Source organism: Gavialis gangeticus, unplaced genomic scaffold (genome assembly GCF_001723915.1).
Source record: "Gavialis gangeticus isolate Ggan-Ray unplaced genomic scaffold, GavGan_comp1, whole genome shotgun sequence".
Taxonomy (NCBI): Eukaryota; Metazoa; Chordata; order Crocodylia; family Gavialidae; genus Gavialis; species Gavialis gangeticus.
Genome location: NW_017729022.1, coordinates 116,451,095 through 116,464,481, shown reverse-complemented (window position 1 = coordinate 116,464,481; position 13,387 = coordinate 116,451,095). Strand labels below are relative to the sequence as shown.

Here is a 13,387-nt window from a genome sequence, read left to right as displayed (position 1 = left end):
GGGGGGGGGGAGCAGTAACAATTAACACTAGCACCGCTCCCCCATCATTAAATTGTCAAGCCCCACATGGCTGAATCAGGCTCAATTCCCACATGGGAGGATTGAGCCAGCACCTGATGCAGCCATATGGGGCCAGCCCACCCAGGTGCCCGATGTAGCCATGCAGGTGCCTCGGACGCCAGCCTTTACAGCTGGACCAGGCCTACTTGGGCCAGCACTGTGCCTGGTCATCAGGATGGAATCTGACCTGCAGACAAACCTGGTCCTGTTCATCCAGCCCATGGGCCAAAAGGGTTGGTCACCATTGCTTTACAGCATGGAAACAGTTTGTGCTCATACTCATGGAGGCTGTGAACACAGGGATTCCAGTCAAGTTTATGAACCCAAATGGAACTGTGGAAAAGGCTATACCAGACTGTCCACAAAGCTTATATAGCCCTTGAAAATCCAGATGCTATTTACCATCACACACATACTCCACAGATGCAAGACAAACACATTTGGTCTCTTTTTCAAACCAATGATGCACAAATACATGGCAAGATCCAAAAAAAAAAAAAAAAAGCCCTCAAAATATCACTGTGTTATTTAAAGAATTGTCCATCACCACCACCATGGAACCTGGGACAAGTTAAACTAATATAGACTTTATAAGAAAAAACTGGAAAGTAAACGCATTAAAACATATTGTGTGTTTATAAGTGCCAGAAAACATGGATTTGAGTTAATGGATTCCTTACCACGCATCTTCAGATATTATAAGCGTGCGGCTACCAGCCTAGCTATTGCCATTACCAGGAATAGAACTCTGTAACACGGTACATCAAATATCAGCCTGTGATGCAAATCTTTCTTGTTTCTTTTTCTTTATAAATCCAAACAACATAAATAGAAGGGCAGGCTACATGATCATAATGGTCTCTTTTGACCTCAAAAATCTATGTACAAAAGTACACCACTCATTCATTGGTGACAAGCTCTAAAGAACAAAATATTCCAAGCTAAAAATACTACCGTGCAATTTGTTTTCCTTACATTTGCTTGTTTGTTTTATTTTAGCCACTGAATTAAAAATATGGATCAGCTAAGAGAATCAAGACATCTACGTTTGCGCTGGATGGTATTCAGTTTGGAAAGATTAATAAGACTTCCTTTGTGTGCACTTATCTGAAAATTCTATCAAAGTATTTGTTTTCTGTTCAGAAACCTTTAAAGATACAATCTAATTAACCAACAGCACTTAGAGAATGTAGGTTTCTTCTCCAGTAATAATTAAAAGCTGGTGAAAGAAAAATATTGAGGTAAAGCCCTGTAATTTATTTAAAGCAAGCAGCCAGCAAATAGAGGGGTTCAAGTTAGTTAAAACTACAATGCAACAAAAATAGACATCCTGGTGATACTCTGGCTTATTTAATATACTGGAAGAAAACTGTTTCATAAGTGGTTGAAAGCACTCATTAAAGATACTCTGCATATATCTATGGTTTATTTCTTCAGAGGACAACAATTTTAAGATCTGGAACAAAGTAGATATTAGTGTTAGATAACCTCTGAAAATCTCTGCTTCTTAATTTGCTCTCAGAATGGTAGCAATATTTTTCCTGGGAAGGACCACATGCTTCATTCATTCTTTAGAAGATTAGATTTGCTTAAAATTGTTACGTATAAGAAATTCACACTTCAGCCAAATCTACCTCTTATGCCAGTAAACATTAACAGAGGAACAAAAAACATAGGACGCAATGGCTTCCTGGGTCTTCAGGTTTGCTTCTCCCCTCCACCTCCAACAAATCTGGGTTATAAACTGATAAAGCTCCACCTTAAATTGTGTTAAGTTGCTCAAGCCCACTACTTCTACTGGAAGGCATTTCAGCACCTTGTGTAACTTCTGACAACGCAAATTTTCTTATCTTTTCCAGGCTAAAACACGAACCTCAACAAAAGCCATTAGGCTGAAATCTGTTCTCGGAGAAATTGGTGGGGCCGCACAGACTCACTATATGACAAGAAGATAAAAGTTTGTACACATAAAACACATTAGAAGGGTAGTGTAGGAAATGTCAGCATCAATGTTGGTCATCGATCCTTACATCCACTCCTTGCTGCACATGCATTAGGATACATTCATTAATTCACATAACTATATCATATTTTTGCTTCAGGAACCCTACTTAATTCAGCATGTGGATAAGCAAAGGGATGGATCCATGGGGAATGAAGTAGTAGTTTGCACTTCCCTTTCATTCCTGGTGCACCCAAAACTTAAAAAACAACTGCCTGGTGGTGGCAGCTGCATTTCTATTCAGGCAGCACTGAGGGAGTTAATTGACTCCATGGCTGAATCTCCCTGACTCCTCCTATATTCTTCATACCACAAATGTAAAGGACCCTTTCTCCTTTTTAATGGTCTTTATGTTCCATTAATCAATCTGGCTTTTCTTCTGCCATTCTCCTGGTAATGGAGCTCCTATTTCATAGCCCTGCAGACTGTTTAACTCTAGCTAGAACTGTGACTCAGGTGAACATTAACTCAAGAATGGATGCACTGTCAAGATGCTCAAAACAGCTAATCTGATGATGCACCACATTATCTACATCCTGCTTTTTAAAATCCTAGATCCACACATGAATAGGCAACTATTAAGCAAAGCTAATCAGTCAATGGTTACCTTTATCTTTACTGTTCAGAGCGTGGCCCAAGGGCTCACCCGCTGCATACTCTCCCACATCAACACTGAATGGGGTAGGGTTTCTATATTAAAAAGCACGTGACTTCGTAATAAAAGAGAAAACTATATCAGTGTAGTCACTTGGGGGATGGAGTATAGAAGGGAAGAGTTAATACTGCACAGGCTATTCGATCATTTCATAAGGTGAGAGAGTTCTTCATATTGCAAGTTCAGTTTTGCTTAAATAAGTTTAATATAGTTTGCCTGCAGTGGCGGTTTAGAGTTTCCTAGGTGTTTTATGAGAAAATAAACAAAAAACAAAGAACTTCTAGCATATGCAGCTACTTACTTGACAGTATCACAGTGGCCTGTCTCCATATACTCACTTTTAGAGATCTTGGGATATGAGGCAAGGCTCACAGATAGTGACACTCATGCACCATGACACAAATAACTATTATTCACTCAGCTTACACTAAAAACACAGCTAGAAAACTCAAGCAATGGAAATTTTGATTTGGATTTCCATACATGCACTCTGTCAATCAAATGTTGTCATGGCAGATCATTCAAAGCAGTATGTGGAGCATCAAACCGTTACAAAGCAGCTGAAAATTCACTTTCCCTAGCTATCTAACCTGGTTTATGGTCATGTTGCATGGACTGCTGCAAAGCAGAGAGAGTACAATGTGAATCTGATCAATTCCTGTAATCATGTGTCTTTATTTTGATTACAGGTAAACGTTCCCCTTAATTGCATATGTATAAGATTAAGATTAAAAATAAAACAAACATATGCATAAGAATTTCAAAAGAATGAGAACACGAAATATATTAAACTAAATCCAACCACTTGCTTCTGCATTACAAATAAATTTAACAGCTGCAATTATGACTAGTTAAGTTTTACCCATATGAGATATTTCAAGGTAAATCATCAATTCTCCAGCAAGCTCATTGACTGAGAGAATCCTTGTTGCATTTTAATTGAAAATGCTGCATAACACATCTAAAACACTACAGAGAGGGCACAACAGACATACGAACTTTTTCAGGGCAGATTCCAATTCATTCTTTTCATTATCAGCTTCTTGGAGCTGGGAGAAAACTCTGGCCAGAAACTCTTCAAAATTGGAAAGTAAATGAGGCTCCTCTTTTCTGAGCTGTAACCAAAGTTGCTTCACATCACTCTCGCTGAAGGAAAAAGAGAAAAGGAAAAAGAATAAGGGATCTGTTCAGAGACAGGATTTATCATACTACAATAAATGTTTGCAGCAGTCTGTTCACACAGTGTAAACTTCAGCAAAAACACTGGCCAAAACATTATCTACAAGGGCAATTTATACAAACTCTGACTGTGACTAGCTCTTCTGTGAATATACAGGGATGCGGTGGGTAGAGACGCATGAAAAGAGTTTCAGCTCATTTTCTTTACAGCACAACTCATTCCAATTCCCTTCCAACAATAAGTAGAAGCATGGGAACTTCTACTCCCATGAAAGCCTTGAGCATGCCTCAACCTAAAGGGGAGGAAAAGGCAGGGACCAAAAGACTGTGCATTCTATGCCTAAGGTACTCACAGGAATGAGCTTTCTCCATTTGTGTATTCTCCCTGGAGAAAATCATGTTTCCTATCCAGCCATTGCACCCTTTCTCTTTTTCCCTTCCATGACTTCTCATCATCTCCCTTTACAATCAAATAAATCAAATGCCACACTTAAAGCATGGATTCAGAATAAGCAGGATTTCTTTCACAAATAAACAAAAATGTATTTCCATTTCAGCTCTCTGCAAGTCAGGATTGTGGGAGATGAACCTCTAAAATTATAGGGCAAAGGTTATAGTGTCCTTTTAGTGTGAGAAGACTAGCTGTCAGCACAGCAGTCACAGCAGTGTCTGCAATGTAGGTGTTTACCAGTAGTCAGGATCAGGTTTTGAGAGTCCTGCAGCTCATCTTGAGCACATGGAACCCCTAAACGAATACACACAATCTCACCAATTCTGTCTGAAGAGCCAGAGTGGAAGACTTCCCCCTGAACTATCCAGTCCAAAATCAGCATGTTATTAAGCCAATACTGTTTGCCTTAGTCTATGCTGAAGACAGATTTAGTGCATGTTCAATGGTACAGTTGGATCACCTGAAAACTGCATAGACCCTAAGAGGCATCAGCAAGTTTTTACCATATTATTTGCATAGTACACACTTTCAAATAAGACACACACCAGGTTTTGGAGGGCAGAATGAAAAAAAAAGAAGCTTTTTCTTGAAAATAAATAATTTAATATAACAAATTATAAAATACACAAAACTATTCTGTTCCACTCATGATCGTACATGTTAACATGTGCTACAAGAGTGACTCAGCAAAGGTGGGGATATGACAAAGTGTGGGTACGGAACTGGAGATTAAGTTAGGCCTATGTGAAGTAATGACATCTGGTCATCTATCAATAGGCTGAAACAATACTATTAACAAAGCTATTTGTAAATCACTTTCCTAATTTAAGACACAAACCCTAATTTTTATCTCTAATTTTGGGGAAAAGGTGTGTGCAGTAAGTGAAATTAATGTGTCATTCCCGCCCCCTCCCCTCCACCTTCCCCACCCATGCTGTGCAACTTTGGACCAAACTATCTTATTCTCCAATCTCTTTCTCCTTTCAGCTCCACTGCCACTTACCTCAGATGTCCCTGGGATACCTAAAATCAGAATCTCAGTCAAAGACCAATGAACTCAATAGAAGGACTAGCATCACTTATCTCAGTGGACTTTGAGACGCATTCTATTCTATTCACTTATCTTAACTAACTACAGAGATTTTCATGTGTCTCAGATATTTTTAGTCAATTCTCTGCCTGCGTAAAATTTATTTTGTAGATGGATCCTTGATCAATTATATAAGAAAAGAGCAGTGCTAAACGTGAAAGAATTTGTTTCACAACTGTCACAACCTTTATCCTCCAGTGACCCTAAAGAAGATTTTGTTTCAGAGAACAAACAAGTCCAATCTAAGGTCAGTTTTCTTGTGCTCACAACAATTTCTGTCATTTTTTTTTCCTGCAAAGGGGAGTTTTCACATTATCAGCATCCTTATGATTTGAATTTGAAATATCCTTCAAAAGAACACAGGAGGGCTGGGAGATATATGTAATGCAAACTTAATGTTCTAAACAAATCAGAACATATAAAAAATAGCCTTACCATGCACTATGCACAAAGGGCTTACTGGATAATGCTGGTTGAGATTTAGTGGACGAAAACAAACATGTTGATTCAAAACAGTTTGGCAGGATTAGGATTAAAAGGATGCTGGGTAGAAAAGTCATACAGTTTATCCATTTACCATCTGGACAAGCTTCTCATTTTGAAGCATTCATTTTATGTGTGACTATCCAACATCACACAAAGTACAACTGTGCTTTGGGACAGGGACCATTTTTCTGTTCAGTGTGTACACACTACACAACACAATGAGGCCCCGATCCATGGTTGCAAGGTAGATCCTGACACAATACAAATAATGGCAACTGTCAAGAGAAGAAACTGGGGAAAGGTTTTCCTGGTTAACTATCACAATATAAACATACTGCTTGCCCAGACAGTGTTCTTTGAAGACTCCTTACTTGCAATGGATAACATTTTTGATATGCCAAATGCACATTGATACGACCTATTTTTGATAAACCACACCAATGATTCAGGTGTGTTGCTCTTCACTGAGCTTGTGTCGTTCACCACATTATCCCCCAGGGCTCAACTGTTTTGCTTGCATGAACTGTCTTTGGGTAGAAACAAGACATCACCCTTCATTACCTCTGTGCTGCCTTAAAAATGTTTAAGGAGACACAAAGACAGCATCACAACACAATGTGGCCATGACAAAAGATAGCAATAAACTGTGCTGCTTTATTCTGGCAGATGTCTATTTTTGTTATGGTGCAAGAGCCTGAGCAGCCATACCTGTGCACACACTCCTACTACCTTAAGCAGGCACTCCCGGGGTTAGAGGGGCCTGGTACTGCATGCTGTGGGATTTCCTGCACAGGATTGGGCCCCTCAATTCCTGGAAGCACCTGCCCAGCTTTTTTGCTTACAGGGACATTTCTCCACTAATCTCTGGGGCACATCGCTGGAAGTGGGGAAAGCCTGGATGCTCTGGTACAGTCCCAGGAATGAGGCCACCAATCAGCTAATTAGTGACCCCAGCCCTGAGACTGCCCCAGAGTGTCAAACTCACTCCAGTGCAGTCCCAGGGCTGAGACCGCCAATCAGGTGATTGGTGGTTCCAGCCCTGGTACCATACCAAAGTGTCCCAGCTTTTCTCGCTTCCCCAGCTGTGTCCCTGGGATCTCTGAGGCACATCTCTGGAAGGAGGAACACGTTGCCTGTTGTCCCACCCATTGATTTTTGTGGGACAACAGGTGACATGTTTCACCCCATGAAAGGGATCAGCTGTGCTGGGACACAGCCAGTCTACGTCATTTGGCGACGTAGCCAAATCTATTTGTAGCCTTTATGATCTCACATGCAGCAGTCAAGGAAATGAATACAAGATCATTCCATCAGAGCAGTTCCTAGTTCTAATTTTCCACTTGTACATTTACCAATGTCCATGAAGATACATCGGAGCAAAAGAAACCCGTCCAGCACTTCCTAATCCACAGAGAGCTAAACACCAGATCATGTAACATACATTATCTGATAACACTGCTGGCTAGACTTACTCTTCTAAGTTCCTCCTAGCCCCGAGTTGAGCCATTAGGTTTGAGAACTGGTGGTCTTCATCATCACCCCCATCAGCAAAGTTCTCCTCCCACTTGGATGGAAAGTCATTTTCATTTTCTGGCCCAGGAGCTTCATTCCTTGAGACCATCTGCCTCAACAGAAATTGGCCTAAAATTTCAAAAGTGTGCATATGTTAAAACATCCTTTGCTAAGAGCAATCATAAGTCATTAAAAGAAACAACATTTATTACCAATATTTTCCAGATCAAATTTTACAGTAAATAAACCTTCAGTAGGAAGAAAAACTGCCGTTTAATTAATTTGGAGAAGGGAATGTGGTTTAGCACTTGCAGCAAGAGAGTGGGAGTCAGGTCTTCTGAGTTTTAATTTAGCTCCATTCTTAGCTTAATTTTTAACCTGGGACAAGTCATACAGCCAAAATTTAGGTGCTCAAGCCTAGGGATTCATGCTCCAGGTAGGCATTAAGTATATGGTATAATTTTATAGAGCAATCAACTCCTTGAAGCCAATGTAAGTTCAATAAGGACTGAATAGCGAACAAAGGTTCTGACACAATAATATCATTGCTCATTATATTCTGTTCTCATTTTAATACTTCAGTTTCTCAATGTATGACCCAATCTTACCCTCTTATATAGGTTCATCAGAATCCCCCTTGCTACTGTACATCAGAGCTAAATCTTCCCTGCACTTACAGTTTCCCATTTAACTTTACACATTTTAAACAAAAGTGTGCCCTCAGATGGGAGCTCCTTCCATTTTCTCATGACATCTATGTCCTCCTTACATTACTTGCAGTTCTATAACCTCACACCTGTTGTCAAAACATAGCAGTTGGAGAATCATTTATCATCAAAATGAATCACAGTGGTCAGGATTGCCAGGTATGAAGTGGTAAAGTTTAATCAACGTAAGAACCTGGGCCAATTCATGCATTTGTAATCCAAGGATTAAAGACTGGCCTGGGATAAAGCCACAGTGGAGTAAATGGAAGGTACACACAGAGAGCAGAATTCAGCTCAGCTTGGCCAGCCACTTTGGTGACAGGGAGTGGGCAGAGGGTTAGGCCTTGCTGGAGACTTCAGAGTCCTCATGGATCAGTCTAAGGAACCCGCCATAGGGTGGCAAGATAGGAAAAGCAGCAGTGTTTGACCACACTGAAGCCCCAGGTTTGAGGCTGGGGCCTGACAACATAGGCCTGAGGGACAGGGAATTCTTTGTTAAGGAAGCAACACACCTGACAGTAGAGTATATCCAAAGAATAAGAGGTCATACCATCAGCCAGGAGCAAGAATACAAGATGTGGATCTTAGCAGACCTCAGGAGGAGGAACAATACTAAAATTTGTGGGGGGAGTAGAGGGGGAAAGGGTTTGCCAAGCAAAAAGAACTTTTGGGAAAAAATACTAGTTTACACAGAAATAAACAGAACTGCTTTCTTTTTTGTTTGTTTTTTTGTTAGCAGAACCTAAAGTGTCATTTAGTGCAATCCAATAATAATGTTTTTTCTTATTTTGGCACTATTTTGTCACCTTTAAACTTTTTTTTAAAGGAGGCATAGTTTAATGGGTTTTAAGTAGGAAGGACCAGGTAATCTTGATCCTGGTATTTGGAAATAATTCTGTCCCATAAAACTCCATAGCCACTGGCAAGGAGTTTTAGTTTGGTGGTACCATGCAACTAGAAAATTGCAAGTGCAATAGCTATATTTAATAATTGCGGGAGAGGGTAGGAGAGTGACCCATGCAAGGACAGGTCCATTAGCATGACATCAACAGTGGGCAAGGCTTTAGACCAAATTTTGAAGGAAATAATGTTGCATAAAATATGTTCTGCTTACCAAAGGTGGGTCATGCCAGACTAGCTTGACATTTTCCTTTGTTAGTGGATTTTTCTAAAGAAAGGAACTGTGGCAAGTCTTATCTATCTGCACATAGATATACAAATATCTCCTCACTAAAGTAGCTTGGAAGATCAGCAGCAGAATGTCTCCTGAACAGACAGGATCTACCTGGGGAACCCAACACAAATGCTGCACAGAATCATAGAAAAGCAGGGTTGGAAGGGACCTTAGGATGTCTTCTAGTCATTGCCCTCGTGCCCGCACCCCCTCCACCCCCTGGCAAGATCATCCCTATCAAACCATCCTAGACAAATGTCTGTTTAACTTCCTCTTAAAAACTTCCAAAATACTGCTGTCTCACCTTCCTAACACTCCAAAGGAGCTGAAATTTTAATTAGGTTGGGGCCTACTCTCTGGTCCTCAGTGGAGAACATCATGCTCAAATTTAGCTAAACTTTGCTGTCATCAGATTAGCAGATATACAACTCTGGCACACTATGCAAATCACCACGGACATGCTGCAGTCAATGCTTGTGTCATTACTGGTACTATGCCACATCTTTCCACCTAGCATCTGATGTCAGAATACAGTCAGCCAACTGATCACCAAAGCAGAGCAAATGCCACACTCGCCACTGTTCAAGGACACTCGGATCTGTCCAACTACTGTTTGTTTAGGGTGGCCAACCTGTGGCATGGGCAGCCTCTGTGCATGGCATAAGGCAGACTGGGTAGGGAACAGGCAGCATACTGACAGAAAAGGTAGGAAGCAGAAAGCAAAGCAGCAGATCAGACAAGAAGCACAGGGCAGGGAGCAGAAAGTGAAGTAGCTGATTGGGCAGGGAAAGGGAATCAGTGTAGCAATCAGGAAGGGTTTGGGATTAAAAAAGATTGACACCTACTGGTCTAGCAGAAGTCCTAGCTGGATTGCACTGGACATTCTCCAGCCAGCTAAAAACATCAGCAGCTCATTGTGATCAAGTAAGAGGAAGTCTCTACTGCAGTGAGAAACTTCTTTCCTATGGCGTCAGAAATCAACCTCCAGCTCTATGAGCCACTGCCTGATATTATTGCTCAATGTGCAGATTCCATCTACCCAGTCTGGGCATTTGTAAAGATTGCAGCTTTCAATTAAGTGATGAGCTGTTTGTTGGACACCACGTTCATGCAGAGGGCTGTCCAAGATATTCATCTTGTGAAGTGTTGTTTTGAAGCATCCTTGAGAAACTGCCACATCAGCACCTGGCTGACTGAATGCCTGCCTGACTGGGGGCTCTCAATTTACTCTTGGAACCAACCAGATTAACAGGTTCAGGTGTGGCTTGATCTACCCTGCCAAGACCAGTGATGTTTAGCATGCTGGGGAAAACTCCTGTCACTGATGGCTCTGGGGAGGGCATTACTTTCATGATGGATAGCTTACTGTTTTGTCACGGATTCCCTAGAGATCTCTAGCAGAACACTGCTGACTCAGAAGCCACTGCCTCATTTAGCTTTCGTGTTTTAAATATGACTTGCTTGTTTGCTGACAAGCTTGTATGCTTTTCCTCCACCTTTTATGCTATATAGGCCACTCCCTATGCTATATAATCATGGGTGTATACACATCTATGATGCACATGGGTCTCATGTTACTGTGGCTCATGGGAAATTGTTAGCTAAGGTAGAGAAGGAGATTAGGACAAGAACTGAGGTGGGTGAGGAACTGACAAAGGAGAAGGGAACATAAGTAGTGGTAAAGGGGGAAATATTGAGCTGCAGGGGAGATTAGCTGTGGAGCTTCTCAAGAATCAGTCTTGAAACCAATCATTTACACCAGGGGTTGTCAACCAGGGGTATGCGTACTCCCAGGGGTACTTGGAAAGGAGCCAGAAGGGATACACTCCTTAAAAAAGTCGAAAACCTCTGATTACAGCATTGATCTTGGCACATAAAGCAAGAGCATGCTTCATGAAATTTCCTGGTGACACAAACTTGGGAGGCACCATCACTACAGAAGAGGATGGGGATGGTATGTTTGAAGCACAGAATGGATTTGAGGACTAGAGTAATGTAAATGGAATGAAATTCTACTGTACAAATGGTCACATGAAACTTAAGCTACAAACCAAGAGCTGCAAAAGACTGTGGAGGAAAAATGTCTTATCACAAAATGCCATCACACATGCCACCAGTGTTTTGTAGCCTTGGGGGAATAGGGATGGGAAGCAAAATGTGACCCTAAGATGCAAATCAGAAGAGGTTTTCAGTAGGGCTTGGGAAATGTGGAGACTGGACTTGATGGCCCAGGAGGCCCCTTCCAACCCTATGTTTCTAAGTATTAGTCCATTCTGCAAGGTGCTAGCAAGACCTCATCTGAAATGCTGTGCACCATTACACTCACTCATGGTCAAGTAGGATGAACTCAGAATGCAGTAGGTGCAAAGAATGGCTTTGAGGATGGTCAGAGGAATGGAGGATAAGAGAGCTTTGCCCATTTAGACTAGCAAAATGAAGCCTCACAGAATATGTCTGCTTCTTTATAAAACACAATAGGAATAAAACACCGGGTAGGGAGAAGAGCTTAAATTGTAGGACAACGGTGGCAACAAAAACAAGCAGTTTGAATTGGCCACAAATAAATTCAGGCTGGTAAACAAAAGGGTTTCTAGCTAATTATCAGAGAACAGTAGGGGGAGAAGTGGGGATAAAAAAAAAAAACTTAAACTTAAACTTAAACCTACTTTTAAGTCAGACCTTGATTGTTTGATGAAAGATAATATGCAATTTGCTTCCTTGCAATAGCAAATGACTGGACTCAATTATTCAATTACCCTTAGTGTCCTGTGTTTCTATAGAAACCTGCACAGGTCTGGGGTGCTAAATCTCTGCCCTGCAGGCCAGATTTGGCCTGCAGCACCATGTTATTTGGCCCACTGGGCTCCCCAGGAGTCTAGACATTTGGCAGCCAGGAAGCAGTGGCACCATCCCCCTGTTGCCAAATTTCCAGACTCATGGGGAGCTCAAGCCCTGTACACTGGATCAGTCACAATCCCAGCACATAGTGCCAGGCACAGGCAGTGCTGGGCCCCAGAGCCTGATCCCAGCACATGGGGGGCAATACCAGCCCCATGGGGCCCAATCCCAGTTGAAGGGTGCAATACCAGGCTCCCAGAGTCCAATCCCAGCCGGCAGGGGTGACAGTGCCCAGCCCTTGGGGCCAAATCCTGGAGTGGAGGGCAGGGAGGTGGTGGAATCCAGCCTTAGGAGAATCCTATGATGCACAGGACTCCATTCACTATGTGGACTGGCCCTGGACCATTCATCCAGCCTGCAGGGCCAAAAGGCTGAGTACCACTAGTATAGATAATGAAACATACAACACTGCTGCTCTTACTTGGTCCTCCTCACCTTCTTGTTCTCTACATTCTCTCCAACCACCTTCCCTACTCCTGACTCCATGTCCTTTTCCATGCCATCCTTTATCTTTCTTTGCCTGGATCAACCAATCTCTTTTTCATCTTCAAGACCCCAATCCTAAATGATCCAAATCATCATTTTTTCCACTAGGAGCCTGAGCAAGCCCCACAGATATTCTGAAAATATGTTTCTTTCCCAGACAGAATTTCAGCATTAACCTTTATAAGTAGAACTGGCCAGGAAAAAAAAAGGCTGGGGGTGGAAGGGCAAGTTTTCCAGTGGAAAAATATTGGTTTTTTCCCCTGTAGAAATTCAGAATTAAAAAATTAAAACATTTTGATCTAGAGAAGTTGCCTGCATTCCTCAAGAGCTTCCTAACTTAGGTGCCTCACCTGTCCCTAGTCAGATTAACCTTCCAGGGATGCACCACAGTCCCATCCCACTCAGACAAAGAAGGCAATAGGTCATGGGAGTGTTTTACCAGGGTATAGCCTGAGAAATGTTATCTAGCCTAGAGCAGGGGCAAGCAATTATATTGGCTGGAGGGCTGCTTAACAAGCTTTGGTGAGCTGTCAAAGGCTACATGGGCAGCCCTGCCCCTTGACAGTTGCCCCACCCCCCATCACCACATTGGGACTAGAAGTCCCACCCCCTAACCCTTGCCACTGGACGTCCCTCTCCTTGGACCCTGGAAATACTCCTTTTGGGAGGCGAGGGTTACCATCCTGG

The 13,387-nt window shown here is 42.0% G+C and overlaps 1 protein-coding gene across 1 annotated transcript in view; it reads right to left on the bottom strand.

Moving 5' to 3' along the window:
- Nucleotides 1-13,387, bottom strand: part of CRACR2A (calcium release activated channel regulator 2A) — a 126,849-nt gene that overhangs the window by 72,546 nt on the left and 40,916 nt on the right. The window contains exons 4-5 of the mRNA XM_019516026.1: nucleotides 7,396-7,564; nucleotides 3,717-3,863 (exon numbers count right to left, since the gene is read on the bottom strand). Of these exons, the coding sequence (XP_019371571.1) occupies nucleotides 3,717-3,863; nucleotides 7,396-7,564 (316 nt within the window). The remainder of the gene's footprint in view (nucleotides 1-3,716; nucleotides 3,864-7,395; nucleotides 7,565-13,387) is intronic.